We start from the raw sequence: 23,992 nt of genomic DNA on the forward strand, positions 1-23,992 counted from the left end.
TGTTATTTAATTTAATTTCATAAGTTCATGCGATAGATGTTAAATACCAAATAATCATTCAAAAACGTTAAGACAGGTTGTATATTAATGCTAAAATGTGATTTGTACCTTAGCGTGCATATTTAACGAAGATAAACAAATTTTCGTTAAGTTTGTTTTTAACGATATCTAGTGGCTATATGCTGAGTTATTTTTTTTCTTTAAAATTACGGTTGGCATTTTTACACAAAATTATAACTCCAGCCTGAACTCTGTTCTCTGTGGTTTAACCTCTTAAATTGATGGTAATCTTCGGTTCAGTTAATATTTAAAGGGTGTTTTTCGATATAAACTGCAAGCCAGCTAAGAAGTAGATCTTTTGTGTTGCATAAATCAAGGCGTTATTTTGCAATCATTTATGCAATCTAAGAAGTGCTGCATTTTATTTCTACAAATGTACTGGGGTCCTGAAAAATCTTGTTTTTGTTCTTCGCGGTGTCCTGATATTTTGACAAAACTACCTCTGCTTCGAACGCCACCCTTGACAGTAATTTTGGCAAGAAAAACATTTCAAAACAGCAAACAGCAGAGGGCATGGTAGCCACAAGTACAGATTTATCTTAAAAATACAGATTTTTTGATTTTTTTTTTCGGTTCAGATGCTGTCTGCACAGAAGACAGATTTAAAAGATTTAGTTACGATAAGTACAGATTTTTGCTTTAAAAATAATAAACCATAAAAGCGTTTTTAAATAAATAAACGAAACCATATCGATTGAATATTTGATTATAAATAAAAACAGAATTCAAATTCATGTGAAGTTCGTGAATTATGAGAAATTATAACACTGGTGAAAAGAGCTTCGGGATTTTTAAACACATTTCAGTGAATCAGTTAATTTTGATTATAGAAAAGTTGATAAAAAAGAAATAGTATCAACAGTCAAACAAAATTTAACAAAAACTACATATTTTCCTAATATTTTCCACCGATGATTTTCTTTGTTGTTGGTGCACATTTCGGTGCATATTTTTCTGGCGGTCTAATTTTTTTTACAAGAGGTTAGATTTGAATGTTGCAACGCTGACAGCGGGGAAGAAATTGTTATTTTTTGTTTTGTACGTTTGCGTGGTGGGAGTCTATTTTTTTTCTCCATTTGCACTAAGACACGAATTGTGATAAAATTTTTGCTAACTTTATATAGGAGCCCCCTTTTTTAGATACGAACGATTTTTAAAGTGTTATAGAAACCATTTCCGGTCTTAAAACGGGTTTCACACCAAATTTCATGTTGATCGTTTTAGTAGCTTCCGAAAATCCTTCAAGGATTGTTAAAATGTTGTCAAATTTTTGTTAATTTTGAATGGGAGCCCCCATTTTTTGGAATCAAAGGAGTTTGAAAATATTACAGAAACCATTTCCGGTTTTGAAAAGGGCTACACACCGAATTCCACGTCGTTTGGTAGTTTTCGGAAATTGTTCGAATTATGTCATATATTTATTGCATGACTCCCCACAAGCTATGATTTGCAAATTGGATGCGTTTGAGTGACTAATTGATATTTCATGAAAAATTCCTTTTGTATGTGAAAGGGCAAGACAAAATAAACATCATAAGCGTATGAGTATATTTTTGTTATGAATTTTAGATTTTCCAGGCTGCAATTTGCGGGTGCTTGTTTTATTATGTGAGTACATTTTTTAGGCTTGTGAAATAAAAGAAGCATATGATGCGTACACAAGTTAACAACATATGGAAATATTCGCTTACGTACAGAGACGACGATGACAGTTGGATTGAGATTTTTTCTCAACACACATCCGAGATAATCATGGTGGGGTATTCCTCCATGGCCCACGATACCCCACTCTCCCCTACCTAAATCGTTATAAAATCTTATCTTGAAAGAAAAAATGAGAATTTCATATTTGAGATTTATGATTGGAAGTTTTTTTTTTGCTTCACCTGGAAGTTTTATCGTTACTTCCAATATAACATTGATAATTTTTAATAACGACGATGAATTGTTAGGAGAATTTATTCTTCAAGATTCAATAGGTTTTCAATGTATTATTCAGGATTTATCCTATTTTTGTTCACGTTTTTACGATTCAAAAACATTTAAGCTTCCAAACCTCTTAAGTTCAAAACTGCGTTTCTGACCTTTCTTGTCGCAATGGATGTATGGAAAAATTTTCATGATCGAATTTTAAAAAGCGACCATGTGCATTTTGTAGATTGGCTCATAAAAACTGACCTTTGCAAAATTTCAGCTCAATCAGACTTGATTAAAGGGTACCCCGAAAGTGCTCGAAGTTTTGGTCTTTTGGTAATTTTTTTTTTAATTTCGAGATAATACCAGATTTCGACGTTTTATGCATTCGTAAGTCATTTGACAAAAAAAAAATTAAAATTTCGAATTAACGAATTTTCATCATTGATTTTTGAGTGAAAAAAACCGAAACTGCGCGTCGAGATACCTCTAAATCAAGTCCGATTGAGCTGAAATTTTGTACAAGTCAGTTTTTGGGCCGATCTCCAAAAATTAGGTATATGATCGGTTTTCGAAGTTCGACATGAATGACCCATTTGGCTGCTACCTTAATGTTCCGTTCTCATAATTTCATATTGATCACGTAGAGTATTTCCAGGTATTTCGCCCAACAAACTTGCGGCTATCAAGGTGCTTCCCCTCAGACTGTATGACTCGCATCTATTACCTAACAGATGCATATTATGCATTGCGAAACTTCTGATAATCGACAGTTTGTGATCATTCGTTTTGCTGAGAACATTGAAAAGTTAAAATGCGCTGTGTTGTTTTACTCATTTTGGCGATTGATCTCGTTCAATCGATTCCTGAGTCCGATCCACCGATTGTCCATATCGGTCTAGGCAGTATCAAAGGAAGTGTATTGACTTCCAGATTGGGGAATCGATTTGTCGCCTTCAGAGGAATCCGTTACGCAGAACCTCCAGTCGGTCCTCTAAGATTCGCAGCGCCCCAACCCATCGGATCGTGGACCGAAATATTGGACGCTACCGAAGATGGACCCATGTGTCCACAGCCGGCCTACAATAGGAGCGAAGTTTCGGAAGATTGTCTTCGGTTGAACGTTTACTCCCGATTGATTCCGGGCGAGTTGATTCGAATTCGACCCCAGGACGTGATTGTTTATATGCATCCGGGAGGATTTTACGCTTTCTCCGGACAAAGTCACAATAATGCTGGACCCCAGTATTTGATGGATCAAGACATTGTGTTGGTAACCATAAATTATCGACTGGGTTCGCTGGGATTCATGAGTACCGGAACGCGGGAGTGTCCCGGGAATGCTGGCTTCAAAGATCAAGTCATGGCATTGAAATGGGTTCGGGATCACATCTCTAGCTTTGGAGGAAATCCCAACTCAGTAACTCTAATGGGATACAGTGCAGGGGCACTAAAGCTTAGTTCTTTTAGAAATGGGACAGTTACGAATGCCTGTATCTAAAAAACCATTCGTTTGATCGAAATACTTTCTATGAAGAAAAAGAAGTTAATGTTATGATCTTTCATGAAAAAATTTGAAAAAAAATATTTACCGTTTTTCGTTAAAGAAATTTCTACTTTATTCTTGGTATCTCCCATTGGCCGGCGCACACTTTTTTCAGTCATAGTATTGATCAGTTTCTCCAAGCTATACTTCGTAAAATCTATATTTTAGGTGGCTTCACCCTCCTTCTTCTATTTCTGATCCTTTTTGGTCCAATACTTCTCTGGAAACTGGAAACTGGAAGCATTTTAGTGGATACAGTTGTTTCGAAATGAACAAATTTGATTATTTTTGACCACATTTTTGAACGTTTTTATTTCGGTATCGGTTTTACAGCTTAAGAGCTTTGGAACTATCAAAAATGGTTGTTTGAGGTTGGATTTCAATGAGTCATCACTAGGCAACACTTTCAGCTTATCGGAGAAAATTGTTTTGGACATTTCAGCGATCTACCCTTAGTTTTTCGTTTATTGAAAATTAAAAATGCTGGTATGAGACATGACTTCCTTGATGATCCTTACCGTTGTTGCCGATCATGTGCTTCTCTCCAATGCTTGATTTGAACTTTGTGGACATTATTGACAGTGTTTGTATACTTATCCACCACAAAAACTCAGTAAATCTTTGAATAATCAACGGTTTTGTCAGCTATCAATTTGATAATGACGTATTTTCAAGGAAACTGTGCAAAATTATTTTTTTCTTTTTCTCTTGCATCGTACATATCTCAAAAACCCGTAAATTTTAAATTTTGAAAAAAATAGTCCGAATAGTACTTTTTACAGGCAACAAAATGCTGTCAAAAATTTCAATATCCAATAACTAGTTAACGAGCTATTAGCAAATGAAAGTGTCCCATTTCTAAAAGAACTAAGCTTTAAGTACAACTCTTCATATGATATCACCCATGTCTCGAGGATTGTTCCACAAAGCTATTGTGATGAGTGCCGCTTCCACGAGCCAAGCCACAGTGCCAACGGAACAAATCGAACTCGCCCGGAAGCAAGCTATCCTGTTGGGATGTGATATCAAATCAACCCAGGAAATGGTCGAATGCCTTCGCCGGAAACCATTCTCGGATTTTGCCGACAGTCTAGAACACATGTTTGTAATATCGTGGAATCCAGTTCTGCTGTGGAAAGCAGTAATTGAACCAGACTTTGGACAGGAGAGATTCCTTGATCAGGATCCAACGGAAGCTTACCTTAAGGGGAACTTTATGAAGATTCCCCTTCTGGCAGGTATAACGAAGGATGAATTCGCTGGTCCTGCGGTTAGTTTCCTAAGGAATGAAACTTTACGAAACGAGTTGGATGAAAATTTTGATACGCTGGCACCGATTTTGTTCCTGTACGAAAGACACACGGAGGAATCGATCAACCGGAGCCGACTGTTGCGGGAGCGGTTTCTCGACGATGAGCCACTCAGTATAAATCGATCCCTCCAGGGTTTGAATTATGTAAGTAGGAGATTCATTTTTTTTTAAATAGTTTGTTTGCTATGTTTCCGAATGCATGATAGTTATAAGGTATGTAATTTTGGAGTAAAAATGAATTTAATATTGAAGGAATAACTTAGATTTCCCGATCCCGAATAAAACTTCCTTTTGGAATTTATTGTTGGTTTTTGGTCATCATATTTTATCGTCATGTTAAGAAGCTCTGTATGTAATTTCCCATTCTACCTTCAACCCCATTCTCTGATCGAAGAAAGAATTTAATTAATTCTTGGATATACTGTTCCAGGTCTGGGCTCATGCTTATGTGATGGGCCCATTGCAAAGCGTCAGGAGGGGGGATCGTTTGGGTTTGGGGATCGAGTTGACTACCAGCTGCCGCAAGGTGGTCCGCTCGTTCATTGTCGGCAATTTTTGAGTGTCCAGGAATCCAGCACAGAGCGTTATACCATTTTTAATGGCGACTTCAGTCAGAGTAATTATCCATGGATGTTTAATGTTTCCAACCAAAACAGCTTTCAAAACACTTGCTGAATCCGAGAAGATCACGGATCGCGTAGTTGGGCAATAATTTTGGACAGCTGACAGCCGTGCATATAGATGGCAGAGGAAGTGAAATATTCATGTTCTTGCTCGTAATACAGTCTACTCTCCCATCGAGCGTTTTTGATCCATCGGTGTAAAACCTTGGGACGTTTTTGTATTTACTTTCAGTAAGATGGTAAAAATGGAGGGCAACACATAGAACGGATTAGTGCCAGCCTTTATTTTGGAAAGCAGAGACAGGTCTACTTTGGGAATGAACGAATTCCATATATGCAACCTTGGATCGTACCCAGGACAGATATCGGCTATTGAGGCTTGGATTCTGTTCAAAAATATTTGGGCACGATGAACCATAGGCACTTTCCGATTACGATTCAACGATAACCATCTGGTAGTCTTGATAGAATGAGCATTTGCAAGGATGTATTCAAACGGTAACTGCCCGATTTTCGCCATCATTGATGGAATCTCTTGAAACTCTACTCTTGAAACAACCGCTTATGTAACGGATCGCCTGGTTGTACAAAGGTTCCAGTTTTTTCAATGTGTTTTCGGGTCCGCTGCAAAATAATCCGACTCCATGGAGAATTGTTGGTAGCAACCATCCGTGGACAAAAAGATGTAATGAAGAGCGTGATCCCGCCCAGTTTGAGGATAAGAGTTTTTTGAGGATATTCAGCTTTCCTTTAGCGGCGTTTCGGACTCAGTTGATGTGTTTTGTGAAACGAAGTTGGTCTTCTATCCAGACCCCAAGAATTCGGGCTGACCGAACCAGGGGAATGTTTTGGTTCTGAATTTTCAGCGGAGGAATCTTACGCAATCTATTTCCATTTAGACCTAGATGCATCAGTTTGCATTTCTTCGGTGCAAAGGTGAATCCAACTGTAGAAGCCCAGTTGGAAATCTTCTCGACGGCTAGTTGAAGCTTTTTTCGAGTAATGCGGGAGTAGGGAGAAGATGATATTAAGATGAGGTCGTCAGCGTAGGCCAATATTTTGGTATCTTCAGGAACGATCCTAAAAACGGATTATAAGCCAATCAGGAAAAGAGTTGAAGCGATCACCGAACCTTGGAGTACTCCGTCATGTATGACCCAGGTACTCTCTCTGTCCTGTTTGTTAGGAAGCTCTGTATTAGACTACCCCAGTGGTCGGCAACCTTTTGAGTCGGAAGAGCCAAAAACTTCAAATTTTCAAAATTGTAGGGTTTGAAAGAGCCACATTTTAAGATTTATTATATTTTTGTTTATAAAACAAAAAACACAAATTATATGAATAATTAGGAAACATGAGTTTCACAAAAACTATGTTAAACCCATTAGAGTTTTTTTTCGAAATCCTGGACATTTATTTTAATTTTTTTTCTATTAACCAACAAGAAAATGGTTATCGAACATGGTTCGATTATATATCAATTTTAATGCTTTTCAAACATCGGGTCAAGAAAATTTTAACTCCATATTAAGCTTAAATGAATACTTTGAAAGATGTTAAAGTAAATGATTTGAACATATTAACATAAGAAGAATATTTATAACTTCTTCGGCAAAGATAAGCTTTAAACATAATAGTAAAGGGGAAAAAATTGCTTTAAACTATCGTGGTTTTTATGACATCTCCTTAGTTTTAGCTAATCCTTTCACAAATCCAGTAATATGAGGCTAAATTCAACTGAAGTTTTGTAGCTGAAATATTTTGATCTCAACTCGCTACATATGTCATAACAAATTTAGAACTTTAAAAATTCATGACGTACAGCGAACGAGTCTTCAGAATTTTCTGAATCTGGATAATTTCAAAAATCTCATATTATGTCACATGTTATTCTTCAGTATTGTGTGTCCAATTGAATAAAGAATGAAATTCAATACATTGAAGATTATTTATCAATGCTATCTAAAGTTTAGATTACTGGAAAAATTCTGTGCTTTGATCAGTATAAATCTGATTTCGTAGCCTACATTGAAATTTCGCGACAAATAATAGAGAAACAGCTAATTTTTACTGGCAAGATCAGTTAAAGGATACCTACTTTTAAAAATCGAAACAAAAATATTAAAAATAAATGAACGGTGATAAACTCTAAATCAAAAATGGGGAAAAATATAGAACTTTGTTCAAAATTTGAGAGCCTTTGGCAAATCTTGGCTACAGGCATAAATATAAGACTTAAAAGTTTAAATGTGTTCAAAGACTCTAAGGTTTACTTTTTGAAATACATACAATTTAATTATTAAAAAACTGGATCGGGGAGTACACTTTTATTTGTAATTCTCAATCCATAGTTTTGGAATTTTGAATTTTAATTCCATGTATCTATTTACTTTTTTATTCTTTAGGTCATGAGTAAGCTTTTCAGTTTTTTTTTGTACGTATCCAAGCTGGGGGCAAATCCGGGTATTGAGTTTCTAAATTTTAAACTCATAACCGGGCAATAACCAGGCAAATTCAGCCAAAATCTGGATATTTGTCATAAAAATGTGAAGAAAAGCTGAGAAATAAACACATAAAAAATAATTTTTAACAAGACACAACTTATCTCAAAATTCAAAAAAAAAATCGAATTGATTTTGTTCAAACAAGTTCAAGATTTGGAATTTTGGAAAAATGATTAATAATCTGGGAGAAAACTAGGCTTATTCCCTCGATATCCAGGCAACCGGACAGGATTTGCTATTTCTCAATTTCTTTAAAAAATCCGGACAAGCCCGGTTAAAAAGGGCAATCATTAAACTTAATGAGGTATACGTTGTTTAATAACAAAACAGAAACTGACTAAGAACTTTTACGTAAAAAAATTATTTATATTGATTATCCTGTTAGCAACAGCTAAACTTGTGTGATTGATTGATAAAAAAATATTTAAACAAGCGTTTTGGAAATAAATAAGTTAATTTTATCTTTTGTTGATTGAAAAAATAGTTATTGTTTGCATTTAATATTAATGATAAATTAAATCTTGATCTCTATGCTGATGCTTGAAACGGTGAAAAGCAAAAAAATGTAAAATTAGACTTCAACATAATCAAATTTTGCTATTTTGTCATTTCCGCTTGTTCCTAGAACGGATGCAATCTTAAAAGCTATTTTTCTTAACCTATAAAAATCCGTGTTCCAGGCAAGGTTGCCGAAACAATAGAAAAACCTGCAATTTCACTGAGTTTATAGCAAATTTTCTTCACAGAATCTGTGTCACAGAACACAGAATTTTTAAGTAAAATTACAGGAAAAAGCATCACAGAAAACCATCACAGAATTTTTGGGTAAAATCACAGAATGTCGGATTTTTTTTTCCCAAAAACACAGATTTTTTTTCGGCAACCTTCCAGGTTACAAGATTCAATTATCGGTAAATCATTTTTTTTTAGATTTTATTTGATGAATATTTAGTATTTGCGCAGTGAGCCAAAGAGCCACAGATTTACATCCAAAGAGCCGCATGCGGCTCGGGAGCCGCAGGTTGCCGACCTATGGACTACCCCAAATTTGTATAGGAAATTTCAAGTGAAATGTTATGCGCTGCAGGCTTAAATTGATTTTAGCCCTAGTACAAGGTCTCATGTCAAATTTGGGTCAGATCAGATCACGGGAAGGGGTCGCTCAACGAGCCTAAAGTTTGTATGAGATTTTGAGACATTTTTTTTCGGGAGGAACATGAAAATCCAGTCCTTGTTCCCATTGGTTGGGAATATCTCCACTGAGCCAGATCTCATTAAGGATGTTGAGGAAAATAGCCTTCCCTAAGGGTGGAAGATTTCTTAGAAAAGGATACCCAATTTCATCCATTCCGGCAGAGAGTCCTTTTCCTTTTTCAATGGTCTTATCCAGCTTTTTTTTTGCTGAAATCAGTGTTAAAGTCAAGGTGTAGGTTGGTGGAGAAGTCTACTGTAGCATGTTGAGAGTTGTGATCCGAGGAGATGGAAGAGAAAAATTGACAAAAGGAGTCCGCAAGTATTGCAGGATCATTGGTGTATTGTTGGTTGAGGAGTAGATGGAATCGACTGGTTCTTTTGATACCATTGAGACGTTTGATTTTTTCCCATAGTTTGGAAGAGGGGGTGGTTGGGTTGATTTCTTCCAAAACCGGTTTCCAGCAATCCTGTTTGGCTTTTTTGACAACGGAACGGGCGGACGAACGTGCTGCCTTAAACTCCAGAAAGGCAGTATCCTTGCGTACATTGCCGTTGTCAAGACGTTTGAAAAATCTCATTTTTTTTTCGACGAAGTTTGACCGCTTTTCAGACTTGTGAGTTCTACCAGGGGACCGAAGGTCTACCGGGAACTCCGGTGGTTATGTGGAATGTGCTTTATAGGGCTGTGTCGCTGAGTAGTTTGGAAAAAGTATCTGTGTTGAGTGGGGGTTCTCTTTGTAGACTTCGTTCCAGGTCTATATGGTATCCAATCAAATCGGCACCATCATATTTCCACCAAAGTCTGATGATGGAGCCGGGAGTCGAGTGTTCCAGATAGGGAAACAATCCATGCCGAAGCAGTCATCCAGGACTTTTCAATTGAATTTAGAGCCCATATTCCAGGAAACAATGCTATGATCTATAGAGATGTGTTACCGGTAACGGGGCAGATTCGTGTGGGAGGAGAGTTGTTGAGGATGGTCAAATTTTTCTTCAAGTAACGATCGTTTTCTGTCGGTGCAGGAACAACACCATTCTGTAGAGTGAGCATTAAAGTCTGTAATCATCGGTTCTCCCAAAATGCTCAGTCGAGAAAGAACACCCCTCCCCCCAGCCCCCTTTTCATGGCTCAGGCTCGGCAACACTTGAAATCTGGAGTCAAGGAAACACTTCAATAAGCTCAGTCAAATTCCCACTTTATTGTTTCCCGAACACGGCTTGTGGAACACTTTTCTTCCCCCCAAAAGTTGTTGGTTGTCCTTAGGGTTGACGTAGTAATGCGGGTTGACCAGTGGGATAGACGGCGTGAACCAGGCTTGGTCCAGAGATAGTACGTTTATTCAACGAGGTGAGGGTCAGATCCGGGTGACTCGTGGGTTGTTTTCTAATTCCGACCGATGGCGCTCGGACCTGGCCACCAGAACACCGAAGGGCGTGCCCCGGCGAGACAGCAATAACGGGGATCCGTTCCGGATCAGTCGGCTTAAATTAATAAATGCCGATTATCGTAGGAACGTGGCAACCGGCGTACCTGGTCCCACCTTGGGTACTGAACCGGCACGAAGACGAGTCTATCGACGTCGTAGGAGGTTGTTAGTCTGCAGTTCTTACGTGTTGTGAAGGCTGCGGTGGGATAGCACTTACGTTGATCGGCTCCGGATCAGGTGGCTTACTCCCCTGACTAGCATTAGCTATCTAAGCAGCTCGACAATTGGCGTACCTGGTTCCACCTTGGGTGCTGAACCAGGCACGAAGGTGGGTCTATCGACGTTGTAGGTGTTCGTCTGCATAAGAAACTCACGCGTGGATAGTGAACGGTCGAAAGGCGCCTGTAAGGCGGGAATTGGGGTTACGGCACCGCTCGTCGGTTGGGCCGGATCGTTGAGCACAGCACCGCAGATTAGATTTTTCTAACTAGGAAATCGGGGTCCTGTAGGGACATGATGGGAAAAATATTTGCCATTTTAGTGTGTTGCCTGGTATGGGGATCAAAATGACTATTACCACAGAGAACAGACATCGGGCCCCGAACAAAAATTTGTTGAAATCGTGTGTGAGAATACCCACCTAAGTTTCAAACCAAATTCGCAAGTGGACTAACATTCATAAGATGTCGCTACCAGTACACATATTTTTCCATTTTTTCGACACGCTTAGAAATTAATACTCATAGCTTATCTCAAATGAGGCCATTGCAAAGTATGAGAGTAACACAACTTTTTGTGTAACAAATTGTCGATAGCAGGCAGCAGTAGAATTTCGCACTCACTTCTTTTCAGCTTCACGTTCCGGATTCCCAGGTAAGTATAATTTCCTTTTCAGGTTCCCACGGTTCAAGGTAAGTGTCGCTCTTCTTCCTTTCTTTCGGTATCACACAACACAGGTAAGTCCAATTAATTAATATTCACTTTATTTCCCGAATAGTTCATACACTTTATTAATGTAACTTTCTTTTAACTTTTACTTCTAAATTTTCTTTTATTTAGCTCTTCAATTTCTTCACCTTTAGCTTAAAATTAAATTTTTATTAAACTGTATTCAAAATATAAACAAACTCCCGCATTGGTGTATCTCGCTGGCCAATCAGAGCAAAGAGGAGATTCGGGCTGTCACCTTCTTCCTTTTATAATCTCTTTGGCGGAAGTGCAGCCCGTTTTACAATATTTTTGCGTTTCTCCTTGATTCGTTGATCGAGCGTTGACGGACGAGGGGTACAATTAATGGTCGAAGAGGTGATATCCACAACCAGATGGCGCGCTATGGTAAACCTTTTCGATGTAACGAACATGCTGGCCCCTTCAGAAATGTTCATTTCTGACAGATTGTCGATGAAACCTTTTCAGCTAGTGGTCTATCCCTCGGATTTGTCGATGAAATAGGGTTGTTTTGATGTCGAACGTCAATAAATCGATGATGTTGCTTGAAACAAGATAAAAACAAACATAGCGTAGACCTGCGAGGATGAAATTAAGCTAATTTGGACTGGTTCTCACCTTTTCCATATTAGAAAATGCCTTGTATGTTCATAATTTCAGGTAGGTTGTGTTGGCTCGTGCTTAGTTGCTGCATTTCATCGGCGAATCAGGAGTTGCGTTGCTGCTTTGCGGAGAAGTTGTTCCAGCGGATGGTGTTTCAATAGGTAGCAAGCAGATTTTTGCCACCGGTCGAGTAAAGATGCTGTTGGATGTGCGAAGTGTTACGACTCTCGTAATTCCGTCTGGTCCGGGATGCAGATCGGTGATTCGAGCCAGCTTCCAGCTCATCGGTGGTGAGTTTTCATCCTTGAGAAGTGCCAGGCAACCTTTTTGGATGATGACGGGCGGCTTGTACCATTTCGAACGTTGCTGGAGGGTTGACACGTACTCAAGTTGCCAGCGCTTCCAAATGTCCTGTAGGAGCTTCTGCGTGCGATGCCAATTGTTGAGCCGATTGTAGGGAATGGAGGACAGGTCTAATTGAGGGACTGCTTTTAAGGCACCACCAACTAAAAAGTGCCCCGGTGTCAGAGGATCGAAGTCAGATGGATCATCGCTTAATGATGATATCGGTCGGGAATTTAAGCAACTCTCAATTTGCGCTAGAAGAGTTTCCATTTCGTCGTACGGCAGAGTGTGATTTCCAATTACACGAAGAAAGTGTTTTTGAGCTGAAGCGATTGCGGCCTCCCATAGACCACCAAAGTGCGAAGCCTTAGGTGGATTAAAGTGCCACCTTATACCGTTGTTGGTGCATTCCTCCGCCAGCGCTTTTTGGTGCTCCTTGCTGCGAACTATTTGCCGTAATTCGTTAGCAGCGCCGACGAAATTGCGACCGTTGTCGCTGTAGATTTCAGAGCACAACCCACGGCGAGAGACGAAGCGCTGTAAAGCTTGTATGAACTTGGCAGCGGTGAGGTCAGAGACAAGTTCAATGTGGACAGCTTTCGTACAGAAGCATACGAAGACTGCCACATAGACTTTCCTAGGAGCAGCACGACGATGAGATGGTTGGATCTGGATGGGTCCCCAATAATCGATACCGGTGATCGCGAACGGCCGGGCCATGTTCACACGATTGGCTGGTAAGTCCCCCATGAACTGCTCTAGTTGTTTTGGACGGGCTCTAAAGCAAATCACGCAAGCATGTACGACTCGCTTTGCTAAGTCCCTGGCCCCTATTATCCAATACTGGGTTCGAAGTAAGCTGATGAGAAGCTGCGGTGCAGCGTGTAGATGTTTCGCGTGGTGATGTTGAACTAGGAGCTTGGAAAAACGGTGTGTGCCTGGTAGCAGGATTTGATGTCTGGTGTTGTAGGGTAACGTTGCATGACTGAGCCTGCCCCCAATCCGAATGACTCGAGATTCAGACAGAAACGGATGGAACCATCTGAGGCGGGACTTTGTTGGGACAGGTTTGCCTTGTTGTAGCTGTGACCATTCGCTGCTGAACTCCTGCTGTTGGACAAGTGAAATGAGTGCATTTTCGGATGCTTTGATTTCCTCACAAGACAATATTGTGCTGCTAGGACGATCGATTTTCTTGAGTCTCAATCGCCTACAGTAAGCGATGGTGTTGATCATTCGGCGAAGTGAGGAAAACCGTTCAGTAAGATCGTTGATGAAGGATTCCATAGAAGTTGCAGTGATGACAGAAATTGGTGTTTTTCGTGCTTCTTGAAGGACTTCAGAATTGTATTGGCTGATGTGTTGTTGAGTTGGCCATTTATGTGCGCCGCATTTTAACCAATCAGGCCCATGCCACCACAGGTCGGACTGGAGGAGAGTTTCAGCTGTCGTGCCGCGTGATAGAAGGTCTGCTGGGTTTTCATATCCTGGAACGTGGTTCCAGGAGCAATTCTCGGTGGCGAGTTGTATCTTCGACACCCGGTTCGCTACGAAGGTCACCCAGGATGATGGAGCAGATTTGAGCCAGTGGAGGACCGTCGTTGAATCGACCCAAAAGAAGGTTTCTGGTTGAAGCTGAAGCGATAGCATGACTTTCTTGTAAAGTTCGGCGGCAATAAGTGCACCACAGAGCTCGAGACGTGGGATACTTTGACGATGCAGGGGTGCGACTTTTGATCGAGCTGTTAGAAGTGCAACTTTTACGAGGTCTGAAGAATCGGTGGAACGAACATAAGCGCATGCGCCGTATGCACGCTCAGAAGCGTCGGAGAAGATATGAAGTTGCACTGAGGTTGGATTTGAATGCAAAATGCAACGTTCTATTCGAAGTTCGTTAAGTAGGATAAGTTGGGAGTGGTACGATTTCCAAAAGGATGTGGCCGCAGACGGAAGTTCTTGGTCCCAGTCCCAGCATTTACCGTCGTCGTTTTTCAAGCCCCATAGGGCTTGCATGAAAAGCTTGGCGGAAGTGACTACTGGACCCAGAAGTCCGAGGGGATCGAAAAGGCGAGCAATATGTGACAGTGCGATGCGTTTGGTCAACGGTTGTTCCGGTGGAGACTCGGGGAGGTTGATTCGGTAGCGTAGGTGATCCGGTGCTGGCTCCCAGTGTAAGCCAAGCGTTTTCAGGCACTGATCTCGGTCGAGATCTACTGAAGATTGGACCGCCCGGTTTTCTGGAGAGACATCCTTAAGAACAGCAGCTACGTTGGAAGCCCATTTGCGAAGCTCGAAGCATCCCTTGCGAAGTAACTGGTCAAGCTGTTTTTGGAGATTGATGGCGTCTTGGATCGAATCGGCCCCAGAGAAAAGATCGTCGACGTAAAAGTCCCTTCTGAGAACTTTCGCTGCTCGGGGGAACCTCTCATGTTCATCCTCTGCCAGCTGTTGCAGTACTCTCGTAGCCAAGTAGGGAGCGCTCGCTGTCCCATACGTCACCGTCTTCAGTTCGTAGGTCTGCATTGGTGCCTCGGGTGAGGTTCGCCACACTATTCGCTGCAAGGGGGTGTCACCTTCGTCGACGAGAATTTGTCTGTACATCTGCTTGATGTCAGCTAGCAGCATGATCGGCCGGATTCTGGAGCGCATGATAATAGAGCGTAGGTCTTGCTGTACGATGGGTCCGACCATTAGAGCGTTGTTTAGGGAAGGGCCACTGGGAGTTTTGCATGATGCGTCAAAGACAACGCGTACTTTCGTCGTGGTGCTGTCTTCACGGATAACAGCGTGATGGGGTAAATGATAGCAAGGTGTGGGTGGTTGCTCGTAGTCGAATACCTTCTGCATGTGGCCCAGTGATTCGTACTCCTTCATGAAGCTGTCGTATTGTTGCTTAAGACCCTCGTCGCGGTTGAGCTTGTTCTCGAGCATGTGGAAGCGTCGCAGAGCAGTTCGGCGATTGTCGCTGAGATTATCGAGGACGTTATTCTTGACGGGTAAACGGACGCAGTATCGGCCTTCTGGAGTGCGCTTGACGTTCTGCTGAAAGTGAGTTTCGCAAGCTGCTTCTTCGACGGAGTAGCTTGGCGAGGAGCTGTCGTCTTCAATTGACCAAAACCGCTCCATGAGATTGTTGAGGTCACTGATCGTTGCAAGATTTGCCACAATTGGTCGGGTTGGTGAAAGTTGTTCGCACTCACCCGAGACAACCCAGCCGAAGACAGAATTGATGAGCGTTGGTTGGCCATCACCAAGATTGATTCTTCCGGAGGTTTCGAACAGCTCAAAAAAGATTTCTGCGCCTAAAATCATATCGATTCGACTGGTTTTGTGGAAGGACGGATCGGCTAGCTCTATTCCAGGTGGAATCTTCAACGATGATGCGTTTATTTCGGTTGATGGGAGATCTACAGTAACCTTTGGCAACACAAGAAAGTCTAATGTGGTGGAGTACTGGCACACACGGGAGCGAATAGAAGAACGAATTTTGAAGCGAGCTTGCGTTGTGGACTGGCCGATTCCGACGATGGGACAGTTCAGCTTTTGGCGATGGACCTTGATCAGCTGAGAGAAAGATTGCGTGATGAAACAAGATTCACTTCCGGAGTCGAGAAGTGCTCGGGCTACGTGCTCTGTTCCGTTGTCATCGACGAGGGTGAGTAATGCAGTTGCCAGGAGAATAGTTTTGCGGTTGTTTTTGGATGTTGTGAAACATGGAGCCTCGGTTGAAGCAGCAGGGAGTGACACTGACGGCGGTGGGTTCGAAGAAGTAGTTGGTTGTCGTTGCTTCGTTGTGTCGGAAGTCTTGGAGATTCCAGTAGAACAAAGTTGCGAGTGGTGACGGTTTCGGCAGTATCTGCAGGCACTTGTTGAAGAACAATCCTTAACCTGGTGGCCCTTTCTGAGACAGTTTCGACACAGCTGGTGTTGGCGGACTTCCCTCTCCTTCTCTTCGAGACTAAACTTTGAAAAGGTCGAGCATAAATATAGCGGATGGTGGTCGGAACAAACTACACACTTTCGAAAATTGGAATGATTTGCTCCATGGCTGGCGATCACGCGCGTAGGAGGTTTCTTGACGACATTGTTCGATACTGGTTCTACGTTTTTCGAAAGGGCTTCAAGGACACTGGCACGTCGCTGGATGAATTCCGTGAGGTCGTGGAAAGTAACAGTCGATAAAGTTGATGAGTGTTCTTCCCAGTCACGTCTAGTAGTCGGGTCGAGTCTGATGCTAAGCATTCTTATCAAAAGGATGTCCCAAAATTGCGTTTTCTCCCCCAGTTGCTTAAGGACTTTCACATTTGCTTCAAACCTTTCGACAAGAAAACGCAGTTCCGTAGATGATTCACGCTTCAAAGTAGAAAACTCGAACAAGGAATCCACATACGATTGCTTCAACCGTGCAGGCTTCTGATAGTGCTCAACCAAAAGGGTCCAAGCGACGATGTAGTTGTTTGCGCTGATGTTGATTGTTTGGATCAGCTTCAAGGCTTCTCCACTTAGCGAAGAGCGGAGGTAATAGAATTTTTGGATATTCGACAGTTCGTGAGAAGAGTGGACCAGCGAGACGAACAAGTCATGAAAATTGAGCCAACTGTCGATGCTACCGCTGAAGACCGGAAGTTTCACGTCGGGTAGTCTTACGTGTGACGACCAAGCAGGGCTATGAGGCGCAGAATGAGAGGATGACGATGCTGGCGTCGACGGAGAATGTTTATTTTTCGATAACAGAAATCCCTTGACTTCGAAAAATGAAGATTCGAACTCGATGCGTTGCTTCAGATGGTTGTCGATCTCAGCTTCATCCAGAGTTTCTAACTCCGCTTGCACTCCGTTGAAATCATTCCACAACGACACCAGGTGCTCTAGACGACCAGCAACTTGACATTCGTGTTGTTCTTCGTCGTAAGTTTCAACGAATGCCCGGATGTTAGAGAAGGATGCCAGCAAACTTCTGTGCCGGGTCCTTAGGTTTTTGAGACGACGATCGTTGGACATCGTGGGCTGCAAAAAGCGACCAGGTAGCACAAAACGTGGAAAAGTAAAGGGGTTGGAATGGTAATTACCTTTTTAAGGCAATTCTATGCCTTGTAAATTAGAATAACACCAGGATCGCCTTGAGGACTCGTGTAGATGATAGAAATTGCTCGGTTCCAGACACGTGATTCTTGCCAGGTGAGGATGACGGCGTTCAGATGATTAATGCACGGAGTTTCGACGTGCATCCGGCTCGAAGGACCATATGTCGATAGCAGGCAGCAGTAGAATTTCGCACTCACTTCTTTTCAGCTTCACGTTCCGGATTCCCAGGTAAGTATAATTTCCTTTTCAGGTTCCCACGGTTCAAGGTAAGTGTCGCTCTTCTTCCTTTCTTTCGGTATCACACAACACAGGTAAGTCCAATTAATTAATATTCACTTTATTTCCCGAATAGTTCATACACTTTATTAATGTAACTTTCTTTTAACTTTTACTTCTAAATTTTCTTTTATTTAGCTCTTCAATTTCTTCACCTTTAGCTTAAAATTAAATTTTTATTAAACTGTATTCAAAATATAAACAAACTCCCGCATTGGTGTATCTCGCTGGCCAATCAGAGCAAAGAGGAGATTCGGGCTGTCACCTTCTTCCTTTTATAATCTCTTTGGCGGAAGTGCAGCCCGTTTTACAATATTTTTGCGTTTCTCCTTGATTCGTTGATCGAGCGTTGACGGACGAGGGGTACAATTAATGGTCGAAGAGGTGATATCCACAACCAGATGGCGCGCTATGGTAAACCTTTTCGATGTAACGAACACAAATTTTAAGAACATCTTGATTTAAAAAAAATGCAAATCATATTTCAATCATACTTTAATCGCTGTCATATGTCCCAGCATATGCCCCATATTGTTCAATCAATATTGGCGTTGAATTAAAAGTTGAATTCCAAGTTTTAAAGTATGTCTGTCAGTAAATAGTTTTCTAGAACAGAGAATGTGAACATAAATGTTGTAATTGGTAATGATGGGTCGGTATTCCGGTTGATGTTATCTTGTAACTCATGTTTATTAATAACTTTAATCATTTCTACTGATCACAAACCCTGAGTTACAAGTCCTCATCTATCGATTTCAGGTAACATCAACCAGAATATCGAGCCATAGTTTACAATTATAACATTTATGTTCACATTTTCTGTTCTAGAAAACTGTTAACTGATAGTAAAATCCCAACACATACTTTAACACTTGGAATTCAACTTTTAATTCAGCGCCAAAATTGTTTGAACAATATGGGGCATATGACAGCGTTCAATTGTGATTGAAATATGATTTGCATTTTTTTAAAATCATGATGTTTTAAAATTTATTACACCAAAATTTGTGTTACTGTCATACATTGCACTGGCCTCCTTTGAGATAAGCGATGAGTATTAATTTCTAAGCGTGTCGAAAAAATGAAAACAAAAATAGGTGTACTGGTAGCGACATCTTATGTATGTAAGTCCACTTACGCATTTGGTTTGAAACTTAGGTTGGTATTCACACACACGTGTTGAGCTCCAGCTCGAACTCTGTTCTCTGTGCTATTACCTAGTTGCTTTATCTATTGAACTAAAGCAAGGCTGTGGTCTGCTCAAGAGATCCATTCAAAGTGAGGCCGTTTCAGAGCAAGATCTTTGACCCCATACGCAAGCTAGCGGCTTTGTAGTTGTCTCTCCGTTCACCATGCTATATTGTATTCGTTGATGCGTTGCTAGTGCGTTTCCGATGCGCACGACTACTAGCGCCATCTCTTGCCATATTTCGGTGAGTTGACCTAAGTAGTTGGCTACCTCTGTGCACGGGAATTTTAGGGTGATCCTCCTTCCTTACTCACTAAGACACTTCCTTGACACGCGTTCCAACACGCGTCATTATGATCCTTTTTCCACCAAGCAGTAAGTAAACTTACTGGCCACAAGTTACCCAGAAGGAGGACAGGTGCAGGTACTTGACTCAATATATTTTCTAATTGGTTTCTAAATTCTTCACTTGACACTTTGGGGGAGATATAGAGTGAAACGATTGAAATCTAGTTAGGAGAGTTAAGGCGGATGGCAACTACGTTTAGAGATGAATTGATGGGGAGGTGTGCGAAAGGGTATTCAATTTTGACGGAAATTCCAGCTCCTTGTAGGTCTGGTTGGTGATAAAGATTTAGATGATATCCTTTTCGTAGATTAATGGAATGGCGTGTGATGGTGCTCAAGTTTATTGCAAAGCAATTTTGATTGGGGAGTACTGGGTGGTAATTAGTTGAAACTCTGATAAGCGAGTCCTTATGCCATAGAGATTCCATTGAATTGCATAGCATATTTAATTTTTTTGAGTAGAGGAATTAAACGGTCTATTGTTTTTGGGACAGTTGTTATTAATCGATGAACTAATTTTGTAGGTAGCTATTGTTGAAGTTGAAAGCCATGACTAATGGAATTTGTTGTTGAATGGGGGATTGGGTATTGCAGGGTTTGGATGGGCCTGGTTTGGAGTCTGATTCGCGGCAATGTTTCTTTGGAGTTGAATTTCTTTTGGCTGGTTTCTGAGTTGTCAGTTTCTGTTTCGGTGGTTGATTCCTGTACTGGTATGGCTGATAGTTGCGTTGTGAGTTTATATCCTTGAAAGTTATTGGCCTTTTTAATGCTTTTGATTTTAAGCAGATTAGCTTCTCCGTTGTTAAAAGGGTTTGCTCCGTAAATCAGCCCGACAACTTGGTCAACGGATTTAGAAACAACAAAAGGGTTGCTGGGTAGTTAGTAGTTTTCTTGAGTACTTAGGATCAGGAACTGAACTTCACCATGCAATCCTTAAGTATCCATCCAGGTGGGAAGAGAGCGTCCATAATTTTGCTTGGGCGTGGGGGCTTTGTGGCCTCAAGGTGGATTGGGATCCCCCATCCTTGAAATTGGTATGCTGGCTGGTATAAGCTGGCCTGCGGATCCGAGACCGACCGAGCCCGCTTGTACACTAATAACAAGGTCACGATCGACGGCGACAAGCTGGAAATAGTCGAAGACTTTTTCTATCTCGGCTCACTGGTGACCGCAGACAATGAACCAGCCGTGAGATCTGACGACGAGTTAGGCAGCCTATATACAACGCTCATTAGACTAGTTGTCGTCTACGGGCACGAGACGTGGATATTGCTCGAGTAGGACCTGCGCAAACTCGGTGTATTCAAGCGACGAGTGCTAAGAACCATCTTTGGCGGCAAAATAAGGTGGTCAAATCGTGCGCAACATATTTAGACTGATAGTGAGGAGATATTTTGGAAAATTTCGTAATGGACAGCGAAACGAACTTTTTAACGGTTACTTGGCAGGTTTCCAGCCAGAAACTTTTCGTTGGCAAGAAACGCCTGCATTTTCCGGAGATAAACAGGGAAAAAACATTGAAAATTTTATGTCTAATACTTGAGAAGGCTAAAGCCTAGTCCACATCAGGCAACTTGGATTGCGATATTGGTTGCTGACACTTGTTTATGTTTATTATGCATGCAGAAAAAAATCAAAATATGAGCGCTAGTAATCAAAGCAGCTTTGCCTACTAGCGACACGTCGCATACGTCGCGACGTTGAAATTAATAACGACGCATCGCGAATTTCCTAGGAAACTTGAAGCATGCGATTGATGACCTAGGGAAAATGTACAGTAAATAACGTAAACAATGTTCGAGTACTACATTGAAATCGCCTACTGGACTGAAAAAAGAATAACAAACCTGCGAATGACAGGAATCTCGCTAGTAAAAAAGCGTCGCTAGTCCTGCTGTCGCTATTCGATTTGGTGCTATAAACATAATACATTTGATGAAATACTCGTCTCAAGTCTCCCGACAAATATGGAAGACCTTCGGCAACCAAGAGTAAACATAAACAAGTCTCTGCAACCGAAATCGCAGTTCAAGTTGTGGAGTGTGGACTAGGAATAACGATCTGTGGAATGTGCAAATAACTCAGTGTTTCATAACAATTGACACGATGGATGAATGAATATACACAGAAGACTGCCTCAAAATGCTACCGACTTCACAGTAAATCACTTAAATAGGTCCTACAAAGTTTATATTTTGTGTAAACTGGAAAGTTATTCACAGATCAAAGTGTTGCATTTTTTTTTTCGAATACCATCCTTAGACGAGAAATTGATTTCAGGTACCAAATTCAGAGTCAAGGATCGGCCAAAGGGGCTGTTCATACAACCTGTGCAGTATTGTCGGAATAATGCCAAACATTTTGTAACTGAATTTTGCAATAATTTTTCAATTATCTTTCAATTGCAGCTTTTCGCTGACAGCCTCATAGGTTTCCCGGTTCACCGTTTTACCCAGCTAGCAGCCCGATACACCACGGTATATAAATACAAATTTTCCTACGTAGGAAGGTATTCATTCTTCTACTACCCGGACGAAAAGACTCCCTACGGAGCCGTTCATCACGACGATCTGCTGTACCTATTCTCAATTCCCCCGAGGGCACCCATCTTCAATGCTACTGACCCTGAAGATTTGATCGTTCGCCACATGACCGGCATGTGGGTGGCTTTCGCGAAAACTGGGTTAGTAGATCAATATAACGCTTTTCCCCATACTTTTGGAATAGTACAACTTCTTGCATTTTGTTTCAGAGATCCAAATAACGCTGAGATAGACGTGACGCCGAATTGGTTGCCGGTAACCAGTGAAACGGATAACTATCTGAACATTGATAAGAATCTCACAATGGAGATGGGGTTATTAACCGATCGCTTCGAATTTTGGGATAAACTATTCCCATTACCAAGCAAGTAAATCTAAAAGAAAAAAATAAACAAAATTTGAACTTACCATCCAACGACTCCTTCATTTCGTTGTATCCCATCTCGAGGGCATCTAGGGCCGTAAACAGTCCGGTATTGGATTTCATCGCCTTGAAATCCTTCTCGGCTTCCTTGATGATTTTGAACGACTCACAAACGCGCTCGTCGTACCTACTCGACTGAAGACCTTTGATGAAAAACGGATCATAACCGTGCTCCCGATCGTCCACCACAAACCGAAACGCTTCGGCGATGAACATTTTCCAAAAAATGGCCGCTATCTGATGGCACTCCCGTTCCGGAACGGGTTGTTGCACAAAATCCTTCATCTCCTGCCACTGATTCAGCGTTACCCGGATCTTACAGAACATGTTGGTCGGTTGTTTGAAGTACAAGGTGTAGAGCAGATAGAATGCTCCCACTTTTTCCAGTGGCTTTTTGGCTTTCAGGAAAATGTATTTACTGATCAGCAGCCCCTCGTTGATGAATTCTATCAGCTCGGTGTCCGTGTTTCGGCCGCTGGAAGATATGATAAAGTCAAATTGTTTAGACTTCGTAAACTTGTGAACTTGTTATTTATTAAATTTGTAAATTTGGGAATTTGTAAATTTGTTAATTTGTAAATTTGAAAATTTGTAAATTTTTAGATTTTTAAATTTTGAATTTATAATATGGAAATGTGTAAATTTTATAAGGTACACCGGGGTAAGAAGGGACGGTTTTTCGTATAGTTCAACTTTAAAAAATCATTAAAAAAATAAGCAGTGGGTAAATTTTAATAAAACCGCGTTCAATGTGATGCAGAACATGTTGTTCACAAATGCTGAAGAGATGAGCTTGATAGACGCAAAGTGAAAAAAGTTATCATGTAAATTGTAATGGCCTGCTAGTGTCTTCACTTACCCCGCTTTATGGGGTAAGTGGGGACGGTAGATTTTCCCTTTGATTTCTCGGGAAATTTTCAACAAATTTGTGTTTTTTTGGTTGAATACGTTACTTTATTGCTCGATCCGTTCGAAATTTTGAAAAAAGTTCATGGTATTATAAATAAGGCATCTTTCGATGATTATTGTGTGTAATCCGATATTATCGAAATACTTATTTCAGGAAAAACAAGTACTTTTCCCAACTTTTCATGATCTGAATGCTAAATAAAGCTAAATTGTATTGAACAAAGGAAAGAAAATTGAAAAAATGTGTCAACATCAAGTATGTATAAAGCCGTCCCCACTTACCCCGGATAGGGTTTGGAGACAAAATTTTAGACTTTTGCAAATAAATCCCTTTTTCTCAATTTTAAACTGTCGTTTATTTTCCTAACTGGTTGTTTCGAATGTAAGGATTGTTTCAATGTAGAGTTTTTCGTCAGCAGCTAGCTAGTTTACGAGAAATTTGCGATTGAAAAAAATGCACATCAACTCCACATCGTAGTTAAAAATAGAAAATTTACAAAAAGTCACCGTAAACATCCGCAATTGTCGGAACCGTATCTCTTTTACAGTTATTGGATAGATTACAAGTAAATTTAACATTCTGCATTAAAAGTTTGAAAAAATAGTTCACAGTATTGTTTTAATAGCCACCGTCCCCACTTACCCCGCGTCTCCACTTACCCCGGTGTACCTTAGTTTAAAAATTTGTGAATTTGTTTTACATTTTAATTTTAAAAAATTTAAATTTTAAAGTTTGCTAATAATT

General features: G+C 40.8%; 2 protein-coding genes across 2 annotated transcripts in view; one reads left to right on the forward strand and one right to left on the reverse strand.

Annotated features, from left to right (window-relative positions):
- Positions 1–23,992, reverse strand: part of LOC129746026 (snRNA-activating protein complex subunit 1) — a 57,853-nt gene that overhangs the window by 24,898 nt on the left and 8,963 nt on the right. The window contains exon 2 of the mRNA XM_055739445.1: positions 22,323–22,813. Coding sequence (XP_055595420.1) covers positions 22,323–22,813 — 491 coding nt within the window. The remainder of the gene's footprint in view (positions 1–22,322; positions 22,814–23,992) is intronic.
- On the forward strand, positions 2,761–22,335 carry LOC129746027 (juvenile hormone esterase-like). The gene is made up of 4 exons (XM_055739446.1): positions 2,761–3,429; positions 4,400–4,976; positions 21,780–22,054; positions 22,124–22,335. Exons 1-4 carry the CDS (start codon positions 2,789–2,791, stop codon positions 22,284–22,286), a joined length of 1,656 nt encoding a protein of 551 aa, XP_055595421.1. The 5' UTR covers positions 2,761–2,788; the 3' UTR covers positions 22,287–22,335.

Source organism: Uranotaenia lowii, chromosome 2 (genome assembly GCF_029784155.1).
Source record: "Uranotaenia lowii strain MFRU-FL chromosome 2, ASM2978415v1, whole genome shotgun sequence".
NCBI lineage: Eukaryota > Metazoa > Arthropoda > Insecta > Diptera > Culicidae > Uranotaenia > Uranotaenia lowii.